The sequence below is a fragment of the Halichoerus grypus genome, chromosome 15 (genome assembly GCF_964656455.1).
Source record: "Halichoerus grypus chromosome 15, mHalGry1.hap1.1, whole genome shotgun sequence".
Classification (NCBI taxonomy): domain Eukaryota; kingdom Metazoa; phylum Chordata; class Mammalia; order Carnivora; family Phocidae; genus Halichoerus; species Halichoerus grypus.
In genome coordinates, this window is record NC_135726.1 from 57,416,976 (window position 1) to 57,442,136 (window position 25,161).

At 46.1% G+C, this 25,161-nt stretch overlaps 1 protein-coding gene across 4 annotated transcripts; it reads left to right on the forward strand.

Moving 5' to 3' along the window:
• The first annotated feature begins 289 nt into the window (after positions 1-289).
• On the forward strand, positions 290-5,976 carry TSEN34 (tRNA splicing endonuclease subunit 34). Of its 4 annotated transcripts, none has more exons than XM_036065396.2 (5): positions 290-404; positions 1,167-1,413; positions 1,656-1,899; positions 2,049-2,306; positions 5,482-5,976. In XM_036065396.2, the coding sequence occupies exons 2-5, from the start codon at positions 1,171-1,173 to the stop codon at positions 5,667-5,669; spliced, it is 933 nt and encodes a 310-aa protein (XP_035921289.1). In that variant the 5' UTR covers positions 290-404; positions 1,167-1,170; the 3' UTR covers positions 5,670-5,976. The 4 variants fall into 4 exon arrangements, with proteins under 4 accessions (XP_035921289.1, XP_077919355.1, XP_035921287.1 ...); XM_078063229.1 differs by lacking the exon at positions 5,482-5,976 and adding an exon at positions 2,392-5,008 and having other exon boundaries at positions 310-464; XM_036065394.2 differs by having other exon boundaries at positions 311-464; positions 1,680-1,899.
• The last annotated feature ends 19,185 nt before the right edge of the window (positions 5,977-25,161 follow it).

Below are 25,161 nucleotides of genomic sequence, written 5' to 3' on the forward strand. Positions count from 1 at the left end.
GGGTTTTTTTTGAGAAGGAGGCGGGGCCACAGACTTAAGCAACACGAAGGAGGCGGTGATCTAGAGCGTCCCAAGGGGGCGGGGCTAACAGCAGCTCACCCTGAGGGGGCGGGACCCCGGCTGGCGTGTCAGCCACCGGGGCGGGGCCAAGGTAATTGGCCTCACTTTCCCTAGAGGCGGAACCCAAGCGGCCGAGGGAGGGTCGCTTCGAGGGGGCGGGGCCAAGGTGTTCCGCTTCAGGGGCTACGGCGCCACTGGGGGCGGATCCCAGACTTCCCGCTTCGCTGAGGTGGCGGCGTGACGAAACTGACGCAGGGGGTCGGGATGGGGAGGGGTGGAGGAAGCAGCGCGTGGCGCGCTACGTAGGGGTGGCTCCGCCGGGACCGCGAGCTGGTGTTTACGAGGTGACTAACTGGTTCTGTCGGAGCACGGTGCCGCATTCTGAGGGGAGCGCTCACGAGGGGGTGAGCCCGCCCGAGCGGGGAACGGATGGCCGGTGTCCAGTGGGAGGGGCCTCCGGCTGTGGGGTTCGCTCAGTGGGGCGGGTACTCGCTCCCCAACCGGGAGCGCTTGCGGCCGGAGGGGGCGGGGCCTGGCTGCGGGGTTGATGGGAGCCGAGGGCGCCCGAACGCCGAGCCGCCGGCCTTCAGGAGGGGCGGGGCTGCGAGTTCGGCCGAGCCGAGGAGGTCCGAACGCCCGAAAGCCTTGCGCCGGCGGGGCGGGGCTTCTACGGTGGGCGTCTGACACCGCGCGAGGAGGCTCTGAGGCCACGCCTCGGTGGTTTGGAAAGGGGAGGGGCCGAGTTCCGAGTCACTGGAAGGGGGCGTGGCCCCGCGTCAAGGGAGGCTTTTCTCCGAGCGGAGAAGGCGAGATGGCCGGAACGCTAACCGCAGGGTCGGGAGGGCCTAGCGGCGCCCCAGCGACTCGGCGGGGGGCGGGGCCTCGTCTCGGCGGCCCTGGGGCCTGGCGGGATCGCCTGGGGACGGGGTCCGGCGCCCAGGGGGCGGGGCCTGGCCTGGAGAATCGGCAGGTGGCAAACGAGGCCCGGGCGAGGCTCCACCCCCCCAGGCGTAGGGGCGGGGCCTCGCTGAGACCCTCCACCCCACCCCACCCGAGGCGGTGGGAGCGCTCTGTCGGTGACCGCTGTGCCCCCCTGGCTCCCGCAGGAGGATGCTGGTGGTGGAGGTGGCGAACGGCCGCTCCCTGGTATGGGGAGCCGAGGCGGTGCAGGCACTGCGGGAGCGTCTGGGAGTGGGGGGCCGCACGGTGGGCGCCCTGCCCCGCGGGCCCCGCCAGAACTCGCGCCTGGGCCTCCCGCTGCTGCTGATGCCCGAAGAGGCGCGGCTTCTGGCCGAGATCGGCGCCGTGACCCTGGTCAGCGCCCCGCGCCCAGATCCGCGCCAACACAGCCTGGTAAGGGGCGGGCCGGGGACGTGAACGCCCTGGACCCGCGGAAGTAGAGGCAGGACACCCGGACTCCAGGTCCCTGCGGTGGGAGGGGTCTGGGCGCCCTGGATTCTGGAATACTGTGCATGCAAGAGACTAGGATCCCCGGGTTCGGGCTTGGGGTTGGGAGGAGTCAGCGAGTCAGGGTTCCTGGCTTCCTAAGGCAGCGCAGACTTGGATCCTGGGATTCCCGCTGGCTTCCTTCTCAGGCCCTGGCATCCTACAAACGCCAGCAGGAGCAGGGCTTCCAGGAGCAAAGCGCCCTGGCAGCCGAGGCCCGTGAGACTCGTCGTCAGGAGCTCCTGGAGAAGATTGCGGAGGGCCAGGCTGCGAAGAAGCAGAAGCTGGAGCAGGAATCAGGGGCCAGCGAGAGCCAGGAGGCCGGTGCGAACCCGGCTGCCGCAGAGAGTGAGGCCAGCGCTGGCCAGGCTCTTGGAGAGCCCGAGGAAGCAGGTGAGGGTAGGAGCGGAGTGCAGGGACCAGTGGAAGTAGGCGGGAGATCTTTTGGGAATCCTGGCCAGGAATCGAGGGCCTGGGACTCTCCGAGGGATGGGAAGACCTTGTCCTTGGATTCACCGAACTGCTGCATTCTCCTCCCCCAGGTTCCTCTTCTCCCCAGCCAGGGCCTTCAAATGGGGTGGCCCCCTTGCCCAGGTCCGCCCTGCTGGTCCAGCTGGCCACTGCTAGGCCTCGACCCATCAAGGCTAGGCCCCTGGATTGGCGTGTCCAGTCCAAAGACTGGCCCCATGCTGGTCGTCCTGCCCATGAGCTTCGCTACAGCATCTACAGAGACCTGTGGGAGCGAGGCTTCTTCCTCAGTGCTGCTGGCAAGTTCGGGGGTGACTTCCTGGTCTATCCTGGTGAGTTTTGTGGGCACCTCCCATTGTTGCCCCTTTCTTCACAAGCCCACCACCGTCTGCATTTTCCCTTTTTGTCTTTTCTCAGCCTCTGAAACCCGTGGAAGGACAGGAACACTTGGGAACCCAAGCCTGTTTGGAGGGCAGCGTAGCAAATTTGATTAAGCACTTTCTTTGATCCAGAAGTTTCACTTAGATACGTGCACAAAACATACAGGAAATCGTCACTGCAGGATTCTTCACAGTAGCGAAATATTAGAAAGCAACCAGAATGATTGTTAATAGGTTAGCGGTTACACATTGGTGTTAGTTGTCAGAGGTTAATGTAGGTCCACGTACATTTACGAAAAAATGACCAAAGGAGAAGGAAAAAAAAGAACCACTTGTTGAAAACAGGTATGGTAGAAGTGCGTTATGTTTTATGTTGTCATGGAGTTATACACACATTATTTAGGTAGCCTTAAAAGTCATGGCCCTAGGGGCACCTGGCTGGCTCAGTCGGTGGAGCATGCTACTCTTGATCTCAGGGTTGTAGGTTCAAGCCTCACGTTGGGTGTAGAGATTACTTAAAAAAAAAAAAAAAAATATATATATATATATATATATATATATGGTTCTAGCAAAGAACATGAGAAGAACTTAGAATGGAGTACTGACTAGAAAGTAAGTAGCTAGTGGAAAAGGGCCTGAAAGCACGTACTCCAGCCCAAGTACAGCGGTCCCCCTAGGTAAAGGGGACTTTCAATGTATCAGTTAAATTTTGAATTTGTAGTATGAGTGCCTTTATTGTTTAACTAAAAGGTTGAAAAAGTAAGTCTGCAGGAAAATCACCTTTTTTGTTCCTCCTGAGAACATAGAAGGATAGAAGCACCAGATAAGTAGTCAGATCTTAGCTGTTGGTTGGAGACCGATGGAGTCTTCTGCAGATGAGCCAAGAGCCTTCGTCTCTTCTCAGACCAAACACTCAACTAAGGGACTAAGGGACCAAACACTCAACTAAGGGACTGACTTAGGAATTAAGAACGGTTTACCTGCCCCGTGCTCTACAGATAACCACACTCTAATTACCTTGCTACTGTTTTTTTGTGACTTCTGTATGTAAAAGATTATTTTGGTTTTGAAAATGAACTTAACGTATGAATACTAATATCTAGTTCAAGCTTTCAGTGCAATTTACAAATCTTTTTTCCAATCTAGCAGATTTTAAGGGGACTGTTAGTCCATGTTTGATACCACTCGTGAAAGGAGTTATGTAATTTTCAGTGTTATAAGTTGCATTAAAAAATTTTTTTTTAGGGGCGCCTGGGTGGCTCAGTCGTTACGCCTCTGCCTTTGGCTCAGGTCATGATCCCAGGGTCTTGGGATTGAGCCCCGCGTCGGGCTTCCTGCTCCGCGGGAGACCTGCTTCTCCCTCTCCCACTCCCCCTGCTTGTGTCCCCTCTCTTGCTGTGTCTCTCTCTGTCAAATGAATAAATAAAATCTTTAATTTATTTATTTGGTAGAGAGATAGAGAGCACAAGTAGGCAGAGTGGCAGGCAGAGGGAGAGGGAGAAGCAGGCTCCCCATGAGCAGGGAGCCCGATGTGGGGCTCGATCCCAGGACCCCGGGATCATGACCTGAGCCGAAGGCAGACGCTTAACCGACTGAGCCACCCAGGCGCCCCTGCATTTTAAATTTTAATATGTTTATTTTCCTTTTTAAGTTGTATGGTGTTCAGGTTATGGAACTTGCCAAAAACTCAGATCTAATAACTTGTAAATGGAGTAAGTTTTAAGTTTATATGTTCTAATACTGTTAATGGCCTTACTAAAACTTCCGGTTAAAATAAGGGTAAATCCACCAATAACTCCATCACACATCTGAAACTGAACCAAATGACTGACCTGTTAGTTCTAATGGGTCAATTTTTCTAAAAGAATACATACTCGGTGTATGAGGTATATGTAGAATCTTTGTTTCCTGAAGATTAAAATATTCAAGGACTGAGGCCCTTACTTATCTCTGACAGTAAAGCTTCCCGAACTGATAAAGGCACTGGGCGTCTTGGAACAGTTTTGAGGCACCTTCCCGGGGGTTTCGATGCTTCCTCCCGCACGGCCAGAGCTGTCACAGCAGCCGCCGAGGGTCCTCTCAGTGGGACGTCTCCCCGCCCTGCTCTCGTTGGTTTTCGTTAGCTGGCACCTAACCTCTGGGTGGGGCCCCGTTCTGGCTCCGGCTCTCCTTGATCGATCAGATTTACCTGATGCGGGGGCAGAGCGCAGGTCAGGTTACTGGGAGGCAGCCCAGTCTGCTCACCTGCGGCCTGGGGTTCCTGCGGCGCCGAAGCGGCAGAGGTGAGTGCTTGTCACGCGGCCGTAAAACCAAATACTCACTGTCGGGCCCTTTCCTGAGAAGTTGTGTTAACTCCTTTATCCCACCTATTTATGACTCCGTCGTCTTGTAAATTCTTTTAGTCTGTTAGAGTCACTTCTCCTTGGATATTCACGTGACATCCTTTGCGTTCCTCGTGGCTTTGACGGACTTTGTGGTCGTGGTTCTTACGCCACGACAGTGATCTATTCCGTTAGTTGTTTTGTTTTTTGAATACGATTATGCTGAATGTGTGGGACAGCTTGCCCCACCCCCCTCTCCCCACGCAGGGTATCGTGGACTTCTCCACGTTGGTACATTCTTCTCGTTTTTTTTTTTTTTTTATTTGACAGAGAGAGACACAGCGATAGAGGGAACACAAGCAGGGGGAGTAGGAGAGGGAGAAGCAGGCTTCCCGCGGAGCAGGGAGCCTGATGCGGGGCTCGATCCCAGGATCCTGAGATCATGACCTGAGCCGAAGGCAGACGCTTAACGACTGAGCCACCCAGGCGCCCCCATTCTTCTCATTTTAACAGCTGTATGATACTCAGTCTTACGGAGAGACCACGAACCTAAGTCTGTGGTTTGGTTGTCTCCATTTCTTAGCAGCTGTAAATGATAACAGAGTGAACGTCTTCGTAGGTATATTTTAGCACTGTTATCCTTATAAGTAAAAAATTCCAAGAAGTGGAATTGCTGGGTCCAAGAATAGCTATTTTGAAATATTCATGGTGATTACTAGGATGATTCCCGTCTCCTACCTGTGGACATTCCGGTGTCTTCCAGCCCTCTGCCACTGGGAACTGCTACGTGTCTCTCTCTCACCCAGGTGACCCCCTTCGTTTCCACGCCCACTACATTGCTCAGTGCTGGGCTCCGGGGGACCCCATTCCACTGCAGGACCTGGTTTCTGCGGGCCGCCTGGGAACCAGCGTCAGAAAGACGCTGCTGCTGTGTTCTCCTCAGCCTGACGGGAAGGTGGTCTATACCTCCTTGCAGTGGACCAGCCTGCAGTGACTCCAGAGACCCGTGCGGATGTGGCTGCCTCTGTGGACAGAGCCTTTCTAGATGGCCCCAAGCTCGTCTCTGCATACGGGACGCTGCAGACCCTCCTGCCTCTCTCCGCGGTTGGGTTTTGACTCCGGATTTATAAACACTACATCCTTATTTCTCTCCCTGTTTCAAAGCACTTACTGGCTGTGATGTTTTTGTAGTTACCTGTTTCCAAATTGTGAGCTTCTTGAGGGTAAAGCCTGGGTTTGATTCATCTGCAGTTTCTACAGGGCTTAGGCCTCAAGAGGTCTCAGTAAACTTGTTGAATAAACGTGGAGTCTGTGATTTGAATCCTGATGACAATCCTGGGAGGTGTGAGTGTTTGCATTTGCTTATACAGATGAGGGAAGGGCTAGGAGGAGGTCACACCTCTAGTAGGTAGCCAGGCGGGCTGGGATTTAAAGCCTGGTCTTGCTGAGTCCAAGGTCTGCGCTCTTCCCACCACACTGAACTTCCTTTTGAGAAGATTTTCACAAAGCATTTCAGGTGCACGCAAAGGCATAAATCAAAGTAACACGTGAAGAGAAGGAAGGACGTGAGTGTTGCAGTTTCAGGACGGGTTTCGGGTGGGGAGGGGAATGTCAGGGAGGACTCCTTGGGGCTTGTGGAATACGGGTGGTGGTCTTTTTCTTGGCCTGGGTGTTTATTCAGGTGTGTAGAATTATTTTTGATACCATACATTTATGGTCCAGATCCTTTTCTTATACATATATTCTATTAAAAGCTGAAACACATATAAATAAAATACAAATTTGTGAGATGATTCATATAGCTGCCTTTCTGCTTAAGAAATTATTTGAACATTGGGGCGACTGGGTGGCTCAGTCGTTAGGCGTCTGCCTTCGGCTCGGGCCATGATCCCAGGGTCCTGGGATCGAGCCCCGCATCGGGCTCCCTGCTCAGCGGGGAGCCTGCTTCTCCCTCTCCCTCTGCCTGCCTCTCTGCCTACTTGTGCTCTCTATCAAATAAATAAATAAAATCTTTAAAAAAAAAATCTATTAAAAAAATTATTTGAACATTATCAGTACTACCAACATTTATATGTATATTTTAAAAATGTGTAGTTTTGTCACATAGATTTTGCTACTGAAATACAGTCACATGGTAATGATTCTGGGGCTGAAAGTGTCTGTCTCTAGTTTCTCGATTTCTGTGGCGCCAGTTTCTTCTTTCTTTCCTACCCTTCTCAGTAAACAAATTTGCTAGAACTTCAATTTCCTGTAAGCTTAGATTAATTTAAAACAGGACACCAATCCCTGCCCAGTTAACACTCTGTTCTTTGTGCCTCTTTGGTAACTGGCTTGTAAATATATTCTCCAGGCTCTCTCTCCTTTACAACAGAGTTCTTAGCTGACTCAGTACTCCTGTCTTGAGTTTTCCTCAAAAATTCCTCGTTAAAAAACTTGTGGATGGGGGGACTCCTGGGTGGCTCAGTCATGAAGCATCTGCCTTCGGCTTGGGTCATGATCCCAGGGTCCTGGGATGAAGCCCCACATCGGTCTTCCTGCTCAGCAGGGAGTCTGCTTCTCCTTCTCGCTCTCCCTCTGTGCTCTCTCCCTCCCTCTCTCTCTCTCAAATAAATAAATAAAATCTGAAAAAAAAAACGAAAAGCAAAAAACAAAACTTGTGGGTGCCTGGCGAGCTCAGTCAGTGGAACGTGCAATTCTTGATCTCAGGGTCGCAAGTTCAAACCCCACGTTGGTCTAGAGCTTACTTAAAAAAAAAACTTGTAAGGATGTCCACATGCACACACAAAAAAGGTGCCTGGGTGGCTCAGTTGGTTAAGCGTCTGTCTTTGGCTCAGGACATGATCCCAGAGTCCTGGGATCAAGCCCAGTGTCGGGCCCCCTGCTTAGCGGGGAGCCTGCTTCTCCCTCTCCCTTAGCCCCTCTCCCTGCTCATGCGCTCTTGCCCTCTCTCCTTCTCAAATAAATAAATAAAATCTTTAAAAAAAAAATGCAGATACAGACAATACACCCTTTACAAAAATTAACTCAAGGGCATCATAGGTCTCAGTATAAAATGCAGGGCTATTCAACGCATAGGAGATAATAGGAGAAAACCTAGATGACTGACACTTCAGACACAACACCAAAGGTGGGGCCGATGAAAGAATTGATAAGCTGGACTTCATTAAAATTAAAAACAACATATTGCAAAAGACACAGCTGATAAAGGACTGCTGTCCAAAAAATATAAATAATTCTTAAAACTCAACAACAAGAAACAACCTGACCAGGGGCACTTAAATGGCTCAGTTGGTTAAGCACCCAACTCTTAATTTTTTTTTTTTTTTTTAAGTAGGCTCCATGCATGGAGCCCAATACAGGGCTTGAACTCACAACCCTGAGATCAAGAGCGGAGCTGAGATCAAGCGTGAGCTGCTCAACTGTCTGAGCCACCCAGGCACCCTAAGCATCCAATTCTTTTTTTTTTTTAAAAGATCTTATTTATTTATTTGAGAGAGAGAGAATGAGAGAGAGAACACATGAGGGGGGGGAGGGTCAGAGGGAGAAGCAGACTCCCTACCGAGCAGGGAGCCCAATGCGGGACTCGATCCTGGGACTCCGGGATCATGACCTGCGCTGAAGGCAGTCGCTTAACCAACTGAGCCACCCAGGCGCCCTAAGCATCCGATTCTTGATCTCAGCTTACGTCTTGATCTCAAGGTCTTGAGTTCAAGCCCTACATTGGGCTCCACGCTGGGCATGGAGCCTACTTAAAAACAAAACAACAACCTGACCACCCCCACCCCAAAAATAGGCCTAAAACCTTAACAGACACCTCACTGAAGGAGTTCTGCAGCTGGCAGGTAAGCACATGAGAAGATGCTCCACATCCTGTGCCATCTGAGACATGCAACTTAAAGCAACAGGAGATACAACTACACACCTATTAGAATGGCCAAAATCCAGAACACCAACAGCGCCAAACGCTGGTGAAACATGGAGCAACAGGAACCCTCATTCATTGCTGGTGGGAACACAAAATGGCACAGCCACTTAGGAAGACAATCTGGAGATTTCTCATAAAACTAAATATACTCTCGGCCATGCAATTGGTGTGACTATCTCCAGCAAGTGTGTTCCTTGGTATTTACCTAAAGGAGCTGAATATTTATGACCCCACAAAAACCTGCACATGGATGTTTATAACAGCATTGTTCATAATTGCCAAAACTTGGATGCAACAAAGATGTCCGTTGTAGATGGATGAATAAACAAACAAGCCCATCCAGACAATGGAATATTTTTCAGTGCTAAAGAGAGCCAAAATATCAAGCCATGAAAAGACATGGAGGAACCTTAAACGGACACTACTAAGTGAAAGCAGCCAATCTGAAAAGGCTGCATACTGTATGATTCCAACTGTTTGACATTCTGGAAAAGGCAAAACTGGAGACAGAAAAACGATGAGTGATTGCTAAGGGTTGGGGAGGTGGGATGAACAGGAGGAGCACAGAGGATGCGTAGGCCAGTGAAACTGCTCTGTGTGAGACCATAATGGTGGATACGTGTCACTATACATCTGTCCAAACCCGTAGCATGCACATCACCATGAGTGACCCCTACACAAATTATGGACTCTGCTAATGACGTGTTGATGTAGGCTCATCAGTGGTGACAAATACACCCTCTGGTGGGGGGTGTTGATAGTGGGGAGACCGTGCATGAATGGGGGCAGGGGTGCACAGGAAATCTCTGTGCCTTCCTCTCAATTTTGCTGTGAACTTAAAACTGGTCTAAAAAAACCAAACCAAAACAAAAAAAACCCATGGGCTCTACCTTCCAAACACTGTAGACCCATATTTGCCCACTTCACTCCACCTTCACGGCCAACATGTGGGCAAAAGCAACGACATTACACACGTGGATGATTGCAGTAGCTTCCAGACTCATCTCCTTGGATTCCATCCTTGCCCCCCATCCTCTGTTTTCAACAGAATGGCTGGCATTATTGGGTTAAAAGGTGGTCAGACCGTGTCCCTCCTCTGTAGGACTCTCCAATCGTTTCCCATCTTAAAATAAAAGCAAAGGCCCCATGTTGTCTGTCCCTCGTCCCCGTCTGTGCCTCTCATCCGTGCTTATGCTGCCCCTATTCCTCTACCTGGAATGCTCTTCCCCTCATGGCTACATGGTCTTGTCCCCCACTGCCCGCTGATCTTTCCTGCAACGTCACCTCCTCAGGCCTTCCATGGTAACCCTACCTTAAAATTTAACACCCCTCCTGGATGCCCCTTCCCTTTTGATTTATTTGCCATACCATTTATCACTAATGTGATTTACAGTGAGAAATATGCATTTGATCTTCATCCCTTCCTGGCACAGACCTCCTAAAACCCTTGCAATATCCTAAGAGTAATAAAGGTGTCTGGATATTCCTAACAAAGCCCTTTCAACAAAACCTGGGTTTATATTAATGAGATGACCTCCAGGGAGGGGAGAGGGGCTGAAGGTTGGGTCACTCATGAATTGCTAATGATTTAATTAATTGTGGATGAATTAAATGTAATGAAGCCACCATATAAACCCCAAAGGATGGGATTTGAGAGATTCTGGGTGGATGAACATGTGGAGATGGGGGGAGAATGGCCCACTTGGAGAGGACATGGAAGCTCTGCCTTCTCCCCACGCCTGGCCCTATGCATCTCTCCCATCTGCTGTTCCTAGGTTACATTCTTCCATAATAGACCAGTGATCTGGTAAGTAAAATATTCCTCTGAGTTCTGTGACCCGCTCTAGCCAATTAATGAAATGGAGGAGAGGTTTGTGAGAAACTTCAATCTGTAGATGATGCATATAGTTAGTTATTCATATATTTAAAAATTTAGACTATCAACTATAGTTGAGCCTCTACTAAGACGCAGATAAATCGGAAAGATGAGGCCCCTGCCCTCCTATAACTTTTTTTGTCTGGGAGCTCATCTATAAGCAAGAAAACAAAAATGAACTGGGTAGCTTGAAAGACCTCACAGGACATGGTGAGAGTAACAAGGATGATGCTAGCAAACAGTGAGTGCATCCCTCGTGCGCCCTCAGTCCTCACTGTAACCCTGTGAGGTGGGCACCGCCAACAACCCCGTTTCACAGATGAGGACGCTGAGGCAGAGAACGGTGGAGAAAGGGGTCTTGGTGAGCGAGCGGCTGCAGGTTTCAACCCAGGCGTCTGGCTAGAGTGGAGCTGCCTCTCTGAGGAGGGGACGCCGCCCGCTGAGAGCACAGGGCAGAAGGAGTGTAAAGCAGTGCTGAGGAGGGCGGCTGGGGGGCCAGGCGGTCCCAGCTCCAACCTTGGCCTGACCTCCTGTGTCGAGAGACTGCATAGGCAAACGGACAGTGGCCAGGCCACGTACGAAGGTAGAACTCTGACCCACGGCCTGCGGCAACATGCCTGGAGGCCGGCCTGCTGCCTCTTGTAACGGGACAGGAAGCCCCACACACTCCTGAAGCAGTTGGTCCAGAAGGGCCAGGACTTGGCTAAAAACTGACGCTTCCCTAATTTTTGTCCCTAGCTCTAATTTAAGACCAACGAGAGAAGGCCAAGTATGCTCCCTAACTGATAGCATAGGACAAGGACTTCTAGTGAGCCTGTCCCCAGCTTCCCTGGGCACAGGCCTGGTCAAGGCTCGAGTGCAGCCTTCCGTGTTTTCTACTGTAGGCTTTCCCCCTCCTCCGTCTGCCTTGGAGTTTCTGCCACAATAGCCTCGTCTGTTCGCTCTCTCTTTTTAAGATTTCTTTCTTTCTTTCTTTTTTTTTTTAAAGATTTTATTTATTTATTTGACAGAGAGAGACACAGAGAGAGAGGGAACACAAGCAGGGGGAGTGGGAGAGGGAGAAGCAGGCTTCCCGCGGAGCAGGGAGCCCGACGTGGGGCTCGATCCCAGGACCCTGGGATCATGACCTGAGCCGAAGGCAGACGCTTAACGACTGAGCCACCCAGGCGCCCCAAGATTTATTTCTACTTATTTATTTTAGAGAGAGAGACAGAGACAGAGAGAGCACAAGTTGGAGGAGGGGGAGGACAGACTCCACACTGAACATGGAACCCCATGTGGGGCTCTGTCCCATGATACTGAGATCGTGACCTGAGCGGAAATCAAGAGTCGGCCGCTTAACCAGCTGAGTCACCCAGGAGCCCCGTCACGTCTCTTCTCACTTATTTCCACATTGTGTAATCTCGGGCAAGCTCTGTAGCCACTTTTTGGGGCCTCGGTATCTGCCTCTGCAGAACAGGACTGCTCATGGTGTTAGTGCTCTCTGGGTATCTACACTGGTGCCATCGTGAGCGAGGGCAGCCTCCCTGACAGGACTCCGGGAGCACATTGTGAGAACTAGGTAAGTTCATACACGCAAAATTCTTAGCCTAGCACATTCAAAGTGCTCATTAAACATTATCGAACACTGATAAGTGAAGCTGTTGGCGTGAACGGCATTTCTCCAGACAGTAAGGGGCTGGAGAAAATACAGGCACAGCTGACTTTAGGGTGCTCCGCAGATACTATGGGTTTTTACAGATTGAAGGTTTGTGCCACCCTGCGTCCAGCAACTCTGTTGGTGCCGTGTTTCCAACAACTTTTGCTTACTTCGTGTCTCTGGGTCACATTTGGGTAATTAACCCAACATTTGAAGCTTTATCATCATTATCACATCTGTGGTGGTAATCTGTGATCAGTGATCTTTGATGTTACCATCGTCATTTTCGGGGGCACCACAAACCACACCCACATAAGATGGCAAACGTAATCAATAAATGTGTGTGTTCTCACACATACCGGCCGTTCCCCGTCTCTCTCCCTCTCCTCAGGCCTCCCTGTTCCCTGAGACAAAGCAGTATTGAGCTGAGGCCAGTTAATCCCCCTCCAGTGGCCGGCAAGCGTCCAAGTGGAAGAAGATTGCACGTCTCTCACTCTAAATCAAAAGCTAGAAGTGACCAAGCTTAGGGAGGAAGGCGTGTCGAAGGCCAACACAGGCCTCTTGAGACCTACTACTCAGAAAAAAAAAAAAAAATCCTTCCAAAATACTACTGCTCCCTGTCAACGCACCTGGTGACCCAGGAGCTCTGATGGGATGTTCGACGAGATTAATGCCGTGGTCGGGCCTGTAACACAACACCCATCCTGACAATGCACCTGGTGACCCAGAGCTCTGATGGGATGTTCAACGAGATTAATGCCGTGTTCGGGCCTGTAACACGACACCCATCCTGACAATGCACCTGGTGACCCAGGAGCTCCGATGGGATGCTCAAGGCTGTGGTCGGGCTTGTAACACAATACCCATCCTGCAGCCCGTGGACCAAGGAGTCATTTCAACTTCCAAGTCCCGGGGCACCTGGGCAGCTCAGTCGGTAAGCGTCTGCCTTCGGCTCAGGTCATGGTCCCAGGGTCCTGGGATCGAGCCCCGCATCGGGCTCCCTGCTCGGCGGGGAGCCTGCTTCTCCCTCTCCCTCTGCCTGCCACTCTGACTATCTGTGCTCTCTCTCTATCTCTCTGTCAAATAAATAAATAAAAATCTTAAAAAAAAAAACAACTTCCAAGTCTTAGCATAACACAATACATTTTGTAAGGCTGTAGCTGCCTTAGGCAGTGATTCCTCTGATGGATCTGGGCAAAGTCAACTGAAAACCTTCTGGAAGAGATTCAGCATTCTAGATGCCATTAAGGGCACTTGTGATTTGGGGCGCCTGGGTGGCTCAGTCGGTTAAGCACTCTTGATCTCCGCTCAGGTCTCGATCTCAGTGTGGTGAGTTCAAGCTCTGCATTGGGCTCTATGCCTGTGGGGCCTACTTAAAAAAAAAAAGAGAACATTTGTAATTCATGGGAAGAGCTCAAAATATCCACATGAACAGGCGTTTGGAAGACGTGGATTCCAACCCTCATGGATGACTTTGAGGGGTTCAGGACTTCAGGGGAGGAAGTCACTACAGATGTGGTGGAAACAGCAAGAGAACCTGGATGAGATGTGGAGCCTGAAGAAGGGACTGAATTGCTGCAGGCTCATGATCAAACTTGAACAGAGGAGGAGCTACTTCAGAAGGAGGAGCAGAGAGAGTGGTTCCCTGAGTTGGAATCTACTCCTGGTGAAGACGCTGTGCAGATTGTTGAAATGACAACAGAGGATTTAGAATATCACATAAACTTGATAAAGCAGTGGCAGGGTTTGAGAGCATCGACTCCGATTTTGAAAGCAGTTCTACTGTGCTGGGGCGCCTGGGTGGCTCAGTCGGTTAAACGACTGCCTTCGGCTCGGGTCATGGTCCCAGGGTCCTGGGATCGAGCCCCGCATCGGGCTCCCTGCTCAGCGGGAAGCCTGCTTCTCCCTCTCCCACTCCCCCTGCTTGTGTTCCCTCTCTCGCTGTGTCTCTCTCTGTCAAATAAAGAAATAAAATCTTTAAAAAAAAAAAAGAAAGAAAGAAAGCAGTTCTACTGTGGGTAAAACATTATCAAACAGCATCACCTGCCACAGAGAAGTTGTGACAGGAAGAGTCAATCGATGCGGCAAACTTCACCGTTGTCTTATTTTAAGAAGTTGCCCCAGCCCCCCCATCTTCAGTGCCCACCACCCTGACCACTCAGCAGCCACCAACATGGAGGCAAGGCCCTCCAGAAGCAGAAAGATTATGACTTGCTGAAAGCTCAGATGATGATTAGCATTTGTTAGCAATAAAGTATTTTTTAAATTAAGGTGTGTACATTGTCTTTTTAGATATAATGGTATTGCACACTTAATAGACTATAATATCATGTAAGCATAACTTTTTTTTTTTTTGAGAGAGAGAGCGAGGGGAAGTTCAGAGGGAGAGGGAGAGAGAGTCCTGAACAGACTCCACACTAAGTACAGAGCCTGACATGGCACTCGATCTCACTACCCTGAGATCATGACCTGAGCCGAAATCAAGAGTCAGCTGCTCAACTGACTGAGCCATCCAGGCACCCCAAGCACAACCTTTTTCTATCCATCCGGATGCTATGACTATGGCCATGACCTACCTACCAGATCATGCTGCTAGGATAGGCATGTGTGCTGGGATGCTGTGTGACCCCTCTGCTGAGCCTCAATGGGCTTTGGGCTCATGTCATCACATCACCTGCACAAGAGAGCTAGGTACCATTTAAAAAGCTGCCTACGTGCCAGTGGTCCCAACAGAAACCTAATGACAAGAGACATGAGCATGTATGCAACTGGAACTATCCACAATGAGCTGGGTATGGTCCTTTCCACTCAGTCATGTTTGCAATCCACTGTTGAGTAAGTGGTAGGTTCAGAGGACAAAGATGGGGGTTCCACGCAGACACCTACATACCTACCCTGTCACAATGATGCCTCTCTTCGGTGGTCATCAACAGCTTTGTGGCCTGGGTCGTGTCTGGGCGGGGTGACGTTTCGGAGTAGAGTTGCCCCACCACCACACCAGCGGGACTCTGAAAAATACCAGTGAGCAGATATTTTGGTAATGAACAGGATAATACACTTTTTGTGGAAAGAGATCCAACTAGGTGTGAAGATGCACACAAACTCCTGGACAGTAGCTTCTGTCTTGCCTAAATGATCAGGGAACCCGAAGGAGCAGAATCAAGTGGGGGGAGACAGGGTTGTCCAGGACAGAGGCATGTGTAGGCATGGATGTATAGGAGTGGAGTACAAAGCACTTGGATCTTTGAATCAGATAGACATGTCCCCAAGATGGGTGCCTGGGTGGCTCAGTTGGTTGGGCATCTGCCTTCAGCTTAGGTCATGATCTCGGGTCCTGGGATTGAGTCCTGCATCGGGTTTCCTGCTCGGTGGGGAGCCTGCTTCTCCCTCTCCTTCTTCTGCTTCTCCTGCTTGTTCTCTCTCTCTCTCAAATAAATAAATAAAAATCTTAAAAAAAAATGTCTGCAAGAGAGTTCCCTGTAGACATAGTCCTTAATGACCAAGGGGACTGGATGGCTCATTGGGTAGATGTTAGTCAGCCTCTGTTCTTCCTTATCCCAGTGTTCACACAGTGGGCCTATGGAGGAAGAAGCCATGATGGTGAGAAGAAGGGTGCTCAGGAGTCGTGTAACATGGACTGCCTTTCATCGGGAGTGACCTAACTACAGACTCTTCTCAATGTCCATCACTTCAGCAGTGGAGACCAACACCGAGTCCTCAGTATCGTATCATTCCTACGGGAGTAAATCAGACATGTAGCTGAAGATGATTTCATCCCCAGTGGAACGGACGCGGATGGAGCCTAACTAGTATATATGTGTGTGCACTGAGGCACGACATATATGCCCTTTGGGTGTGCAGTGTGATCAGCTTTGGCAAATGTACAACTCATTTAACAACATCGCTACAATCAATACATAGAACATTGTCGTGGCCCCTAAAAATTCCATGGTGAGCTTTTCAGTCAACCCGATGGAAGCAAACAGCAACCAGCTTTCTTTCTCTAGGTGATAGACTTGCTCGTTGTAGAATTTCACAGAAATGAAACCATAAAGTATATGCTCGGCCACATCTGCCCTCTTTTGTGCAATATGTTTTTGAAAACTCATCCATTTTATTGGTCTTTCTAAATTTCATTTATCTAATGGTTATAGATGTTGAGCATTTTTTCATGTGTTCATTGTTATTAATATATTTTCTTTGAGAAATGTCTGTTCAAATTGTTTTGCTCATGTGGGAGGGTTTTAGTATTATTTGTAAAAGTCCTTATTTATTCTACAAATAATCCTTTATCGGACGGACACACACACACACACGCACACACACACACACACACTTCTCAGTCTTGGCTTGTTTTTTCCATTACCTAATGCTGTCTTTTGAAGAGAAAAATTTTTAATTTTATGAAGTCCAATAAATCTTTTTGTTTTTTGTGCTTTTTGTACCTTGCTAAGAAATCTTTGTCTAATCCAAAGTTGTGAAGATCTTTAAATTGTTTTTTTTTTAAGATGCCTTATGGTTTTGACTTTTGCTATTAGGTCTATGATCATTTCATGTGAATTACTGTGTATGGTGAGGTGTGAGGTAAAGGTCAAAGTTCATTTTTTTTCCAAATAGATATCTAGTTGTTCCAGCAACATTTGTTGAAAAGATTATCTTTTCCTCAAGGAAGTACTTCTGTCTCATTGTTAAAAGTCAGGGGCACCTGGGTGGTTCAGTTGTTAAGTGTCTGCCTTCAGCTCAGGTCATGGTCCCAGGGTCCTGGGATTGAGCCCCGCATCAGGCTCCCTGCTCAGCGGGAAGCCTGCTTCTCCCTCTCCCACTCCCCCTGCTTGTGTTCCCTCTCTCGCTGTGTCTCTGTGTCAAATAAATAAATAAAATCTTAAAAAAAAAAAGTCAATCAATCATATATGTGTGGGTTTACCTCTGGCATCTCTATTGTTTATTTTTTCCACCTACCTATCCCTATGCAAATACCACACCATCCATTTCTTCCTTCCACAGAAAGTCTTGGAATAAGAAGATGTGCAGTTTTGTTCCTTTTCAGAACTGTTGTGCTATTATTGTTCTTTATATGTTTCCACATATGTATTAGTATCAGCTTGTCAACTGCTAAAAGAGATAGTTGGGTTTTAAAAAAAATTTATTTATTTAAGTAATTTCTACACCCAACATGGGGCTGGAATTCATGATACTGAAATCAAGAGTCACACACTCTTCTGACTGAGTCAGCCAGGCACCCCAGCTAGTTGGGATTTTGATTTGGCTTGCTTACCAGTTTAGAGAGACCTGATATCTTGACAATATTGAATCTTTTTTTTTTCTTTTTTTAAGTTTTTATTTTGCTTCCAGTTAGTTAACATATAGTGTAATATTAGTGTACAATATAGTGATTCAACACTTTCATACATCAACCAAGGGTCATCACGACAAGTGCAGTCCGTAATCCCCACCACCTATTTAACCCATCCCCCTACCCACCTCCCCCCTGGTAACTATCAGTTCTCAATAGTTAAGAGTCTGTTTGTTGGTTTGTCTCCCTCTTTTTATTCCTTTGCTCCTTTGTTTTGTTTCTTAAATTCCACATATGAGTGAAATCACGTGGTATTTTTCTTTCTATGACTGACTTATTTTTTTTTAAAGATTTTGTTTATTTATCTGACAGAGAGAGTCACAGCGAGAGAGGGAACACAAGCAGGGGGAGAGGGAGAGGGAGAAACAGGCTTCCTGCGGAGCAGGGAGCCCGATGCGGGGCTCGATCCCAGGACCCTGGGATCATGACCTGAGCCGAAGGCAGACGCTTAATGACTGAGCCACCCAGGTGCCCCTCTGACTGACTTATTTTGCTTAACTCTAGCTCCATCCATGTTGTTGCAAATGGTAAGATTTCATTCTTCCTAATGACAATGTTGAGTCTTTTCTTTATGTTTGTTTATTTATTTATATTTTAAGTAGGCTCCATGCCCAACATGGGGCTTGAACTCACAACCCCAAGATCAACAGTTGCACGCTCCACCGACTGAGCCAGCCAGCCGCTCCCAATGTTGAGTCTTTCAATCAATGAATGTGGTATCTTTTTTTAGTTCTTTAATTTCTCTTAGCTAAGTATTATAGTTTTTAGTCTTCAGATCTTATACATCTATACTTATACTTATCCCTACATTTGTATAGTTTTTGGAGCTATTATAATAGTATTTTAATTTTGCTTTCCAATTGTTCCTCATTAATTTATAGAATAAAGTTCAGTTGATATTTCTTCCCCTTCAATCTGTATGCTTTTTATTCCTTTCATTTGCTTTACTGTTAGGCAGTTCTGAATAGAAGTTGTGAGTATCATTAACTTGTTTCATACTGTAAAAGTGTTCAGTATGATATTAGCTAAAGGTTTTTCATAGATGCTCTTTATCTGATTAAGGAAGTTCCCTTCTATTCCCATATAGCTGAGTATTTTATCAAATTTTGTGCATGTACTTATATCATGATGTGTTTTTTCTTTGTTAGTCTATTAAAACGGTGGATTACAAATCAAAACCACATTGAGATACCACCATACCCCAGTTAGAATGGCAAAAATGGACAGGGAAAGAAACAACAAATGTTGGAGAGGTTGTGAAGAAAGGGGCACCCTCTTACACTGTTGGTGGGAATGCAAGTTGGTACAGCCACTTTGGAAAACAGTGTGGAGGTGCCTCAAAAAGTTAAAAATAGAGCTACCCTATGACCCAGCAATTGCACTCCTGGGTATTTATCCCAAAGACACAGATGTAGTGAAAAGAAGGGCCATATGCACCCCAATGTTCATAGCAGCAATGTCCGCAATATCCAAACTGTGGAAAGAGCCGAGATGCCCTTCAACAGACGAATGGATAAAGAAGATGTGGTCCATATATACAATGGAATATTACTCAGCCATCAGAAAGGATGAATACCCAACTTTTACATCAACATGGATGGGACTGGAGGAGATAATGCTGAGTGAAATAAGTCAAGCAGAGAAAGTCAATTATCATATGGTTTCACTTATTTGTGGAACATAAGGAATAGCATGGAGGACATTAGGAGAAGAAGGGAAAAATGAAGAGGGGGGAAATCGGAGGGAGAGATGAACCATGAGAGACTATGGACTCTGAGAAGTAAACAGGGTTTTAGAGGGGAGGGGGGGGCATTGGTTAGCCTGGTGATGGGTATTAAGGAGGGCACGTAGTGCATGGAGCACTGGGTGTTATACGAAAACAATGGATCATGGATCACCACATCAAAAACTAATGATGTATTTTATGGTGACTAACATAATAAAATTTAAAAAATAAAAAATAAAAAAAAATAAAATGGTGGATTACCTTTATTGATTTTCAGATGTTCAACTAACCTGTCATCTGGGGATAATTCACACTTGGATGTTGGCTTTTATTTACCAATATTTTGGTGAGGATTTTTGCATTTATGTTTTTCAAGGATATTGGTCTGCAGCTTTCTTTCCTAGTCTTTGTCTTTGTCTGATTTGAATTTGGAGTAATGCTTGCTCATAAAATTTTTGCAAAGTTTTCTTTTCTCTTCTACTTTCTGAAAGAGATTGTGTAGAATTGTATTTTTTCACCAAATGTTCAGTGGTTTGTGCTAGTGAGAACATTGTGGCTGGGAGTTTTCTTTGTTGGAAAGGTGTTTTAACTACAAATGCAATTTAATATTTTAAAGAATATTAAGGTTATTTCTTCTTGAATGAGTCTTGGTAGTTTGTGTCTTTCAGGAGTTGGTCCATTCAAGGATGGACCTAGAGGCTATTATGCTAAGTGAAATAAGTCAGACTGAGAAAGACAAATACCATATGATTCCACTCATAAGCAGAATTTAAAAACAAACAAACAAATGAAAAGCAGAATCAGACCTATAAATACAGAGAACAAATTGATGGTTGCCAGAGGGGAGCAGGGATGGGCAAAATGGGTGAAGTGGAATGGGAGATACTGGATTCCAGTTATGGAATGAGTAAGTCACAGGAATAAAAGGCACAGCATAGGACACATGGTCAATGATACTGTAATAGCGATGTGATGGGACAGGTGATAGTTACACTTTTGGTGAGCATAGCATAAAGTATAAACTTGTCAAATCACTAAGTTATACACCTAAAATTAATGTAATATTGTGTGTCAACTATACTAAAATAAAATGAGTTGGACCATTCAAGTTGCCAAATTTTGGGGCACAGAGTTTGTAGTGTTCTCTTAGGTCCTATTAATGTCAGTGTGGTTTGTAGTGATATTCTGTCATTCGTTCCAGATGTTGGCAAGTTGTGTCTTCCTTTTTTCCATGATTAGCCTGGCTAGGCATAGGCAATTTTTTTGGTCTTATTAAAGAATCAACAGTGGGTTTCATTGATTTTTGTTATTGTTTTTCTGTTTTTGGTTTCATTGTTTTCTGCCCTTTATCATGCTCACTTTGGGGTGAGCTGCTCTTTTTCTTGTGTCTTAAGATGGAAGTGTAGGTGACTAGAAACAATTTTTTTAATATGAGTTATTCATATTAATATGAATATGCTGCTCCAACTTTCCCCCAAGCCCATGTTAGCTGCATCCTACAAAGTTTAGAATGCTGTTTTCATTTTCATTCAGTTCAAAATATTTTCCAATTTTCCTTGAGCTCCTCTTTGCACCATGAATTATTTAGAAGTGTGTTGTTTAATTTCCAAAGAGCTGAAGATGTTCCAGATTATCTCCTAGTAATAGATTTTAACTTTAATTCCATTAGGGTGTGAAAAGAAGCGATATAGGATATTAATTCTTTGAATGTTAAGCTTTGTTTTGTAACCAAGGATATGAACTATGTTGGCCAACATTCCACGCTCACTTGAAGAGATTGTGTTTTTTGCTGTTGATTGGGTGCTGCTCTGTGTGTGTCAATTAGGTCGAGTTGGTGGATAGCGTAGTTAAGGTTTTCTATATCCTTGCTGATTTGCTATTTGCTCTATCAATTACCAAGAGAGGAGTGTCAAAGTCCGTGACTGTAACTGTTGATTTGCCTATTTGTCCTTCCATTTCTGACAGTTTTTGCTTTGTGTATTTTGAAGCTCTGTGGTTTTGTGCATACACATTTAGGATTACTGTTTTCTTGGTGAATTGACTCTTTTTTTTTTTTTTTAAATTTCTGATAATTTTCTTATTCAAAAGCCTACTTGATCTGGTATCTTTTACCATACTGTGGTAGATAGATAGAAAGCTGCAACTTCCTCCCAATTCCCAAAGGTGTCCATGCCCTAATCCCTGAAACCTGTGAGAATGTTACCTTACAGGCCAAGGGGACTTTGTAAATGTGACTAAGTAGCTTGAGATGGGAACATTACCCTGATTATCTGGGTGAGCCCAGTGTATTCACAGGCTTCTTATTAGAGGGAGACCAAAGGGTCAGAGTCAATGGTAGGGGATGTGAAGACGGAATCAAGAGGCTGCAGTGATGGAAGGAAGGGGTCAGGAGCCATATGCTGCAGGCAGCCTTTGGAAGCTGAAAAGGCAAGGGAACAGATTCTCACTGCAGAGTTACCAAAATCAAGCAGCCCTGATGACACCTCAGCGTTAGCCCAGTGATTTTGTACTTGTGACCTCCAGAACTGTAAGACAATAAATCTTTGTTGTTGAAAGTCACCAAGTTTACGATAATTTGTTACAGCAGCCATAGGCAATTAACACAGCCACTTAAGCTTTCTTTTGATTGATGTTTGCAAAATATATTTTTTATCCTTTACCTCCTGTAGACTGCACATCGTTGGATCTTGGTGATGTTAATCCAGTCCTATGATCTCTGCCATTTAATTGTGATTTCCCCATTTACATTTAATATAATTACTGATAAGGTTGATTTTAGGTTTATACCATCTTATTGTTTGCTTTCTGTTTGTCCCCCTCTTATTGTTTGTTCTTCAGTTTTCCCTCTCCTGCCTTCTTTCGCTTTCTGGAATATTTTTAAGTATTCCATTTTAATTTATTGGTGCTTTTTTTTGAGAGGGGGGAGGGGCCGAGGGAGAGGGAGAGAGCATCTCAGGCAGGCTCCATGCCCAGTGTAGAGCCCAACACAGGGCTTGACCTCATGACCCTGAGATCATGACCTGAGCTGAAATCAAGAGTTGGATGCTTAACCAACTGAATTTCCCAGACTTCCCTATCTATTGGTGTTTTAACTATAACTCTTTGTATGTTGTTTTTAAAATGGCTACTGTAGGTATTATACACACCTAATTTCAGAGTCTACATAGAGTTAATATTACACCTCTTTCAGAAAAAATAGAAGCCTTACAACTGTATAGGGCCTTTGCCTTCACTCCCTTATGTTGCAGGTGTTGTCTGTATTATATCTACATATATTCAAACCCCACCAGACCTTATCAGTTTTGCTTTCAACAGCCTTACATATTTTAATGAATGTAAGAAGAGAGAAGTATGCTATTACATTTACTTACTTACCTTTTTTGATCTTCCCTTTTTCTTGAACTTCCCAGTTTCCCTCTAGAATTAATTCCTTTCTGTCTGAAGACTTACCTTATCATTTCTGGTAGAGCAGAGCTGCTGGCAACAAATTCTCCCCATGTTCCTTCCTCTAAGAATGACTTTATTTTGCTTCCATTCCTGAACAATATATCCAGAAAGATTCTAGGTTGGCTCTCATACTAACATAACATAAAAAAAAAAATTTTCTGACCAGGATGATTTCTTTCTTTTTTTTTTTTTTTCCAAGATTTTTGAAAATTTATTTGAGAGAGAGACAGGGGGATTTGAGCACAAGCAGGGGGATCAGCAGGCAGAAGGAGAGGGAGAAGCAGGCTCCCTGCTGAGCAGGAAGCCCGACGTGGGGCTCGATCCAAGGACCCTGGGATCATGACCTAACTGAAGGCAGACGCTTAACCTATCGAGCCACCCAGGTGCCCCACTAGGATGATTTCTGATGTGAAATCTGTAATCATTCAAATTGTTTTCCCTCTTTACGTAATGTGGCATTTTCTCTATTTTTTTTTCTTTTTTGGTTTTGACTAGTTTAATTATGATGTAGGTAGGCATGGTTTTTAAAGCTTATCCTATTTTTCATTTGCTAAGCATCTTGGACATGTAAATGTATGACTTTCAACAAATCTGTAAAATGGACATTTATTTCTTCAAACTTTTTTTCTTCACTGATAGCATTCTCCTTTTGCTGGCAGATCAATTACATAAATTGTCTCACAAATCCCTCAATCTGTGCTCATTTTTATTTTTATTTATTTATTTTTTAAGATTTTATTTATTCATTTGAGACACAGAGATAGAGAGAGAGAGAGAGAGAGCATGAGCAGGGGGAGAGGCAGAGGGAGAGGGAGAAGCAGGCTTCCCACTGAGCCAGGAGCCTGATGTGGGGCTCTATCCCAGGACCCCAGGACCAGGACCTGAGCCGAAGGCAGACACTTAACCATCTGAGCCACCCAGGCGCCCCTGTGTTCATTTTTAAAAATCTTTTTTCTCTACTGCTCAGATTGTAATTTCCCTTGTTCTGTTTTCAAGTTCACTGACTCTTGCCTCTGTCATCTTCATTCTGTCATTACACACAGGAATTTTTAATTTCAGTTACTGAATTTTTCCGTTCTAAAATTTCCTTTTTTTCCCCCTCTTATAATTTCTTTGCTGAGAGAAGTCTATTTTTTCCACTTATTTCAAGAGTGTTTGTCCTTATTTCATGAAGCTTGATTATAAAAATGGCTTTAGGGGCACCTGGGTGGCCCAGTCAGTTAGGCATCTGACTCTTGATTTTGGTTCAGGTCATGATCTCAGGGTCATGAGATGGAGCTGCACATTGGGCTCCCAGCTCAGCAGGGAGTCTGCTTGAGATCTCTCTCTCTCTCTCCTTTTGCCCCTCCCCCCCAAAATAAATAAATAAATCTTTTAAAAAATGGCTTTAAACTGTTGGTCAACTCAGGGTTGGTGTCTGTTGATTATTTTTTCCTTTGAGTGTTACTGAGACTTTCCTGTTTCTTTGAATATTACATTGGAAGACACTGGGTTCTGATAAAATCTTCTGGGGAATGTGGATTTTTGTTTGTTTGAGCAGGTTGTCAACCTGGGTAGGTACTAACTGACTTTTTTTTTTTTAAGATTTTATTTATTTGTCAGAGATAGACAGAGAGAGAGCACAAGCAGGGGGAGAGGCAGAGGGAGAAGCAGGCTCACTGCTGAGCAGGGAGCCCAATACAGGGCTCAATCCCAGGACCCTGGGATCATGATCTGAGCCGAAGGCAGACGCTTAACGACTGAGCCACCCAGGTGCCCCACTAGCTGACATTTTGACCTGCTTTCGAGGATGTAGCTCCCAGTAACAGTTCAGCTTTCATAGCCCATGTTGACCATTTCTCTGGTTTCACTTCCAAAAAACCCTTAACAACAATACCTAATTACTGTCACTTGATCATTCTCTCATTTCTTCCACTAAAATGAAGGACAGATGTGTCTTGGGACTTAGTTATTCTATTCTCCATGTGTCAGATTTTATCTTTTTGGTTTCTATTTTTATGATGTTCAGCTGCATTCTGGGATACTTCCTGAGTTTCATTTTCCAAGTCCCCAGTTTTCTGATCAGTTATCTAATGTCTATTATGGAATAGATCTTTTGAATCCTTTTATTCAATTAATGAGTTTTTATCTATGAAATTTCCTTAGCATCCTTTTTTCCACTAAACTCTTCTTGTATCGTGAATGTCACATCTTCTTCTGTTTGAAGATTTAAAGCATACTTATTTTTAAATCTCTTCCCAATTTTCAATCTATCTCCCTTGCCTTTGTTGGGAATTCCCACAGTGACTGGGTCTGTACTCTATTTTTCATGGCATAGTTGATCGCATACACTTGGTCATTTTGCCACTGAGCTAACCCTTCACAGAAGTTATCGCCCCCATTCTCCTGCATTGTGAAGTCCTAAACAAGTGACTAGCTTGCAATTGCTTCAGATTCACGATGTGTAGGTGTTCCAAACTCAGGGTGCCAGCAATGCATGCAGTATTCAAAATTGAGCTCCACACTACATTGATACCTGCC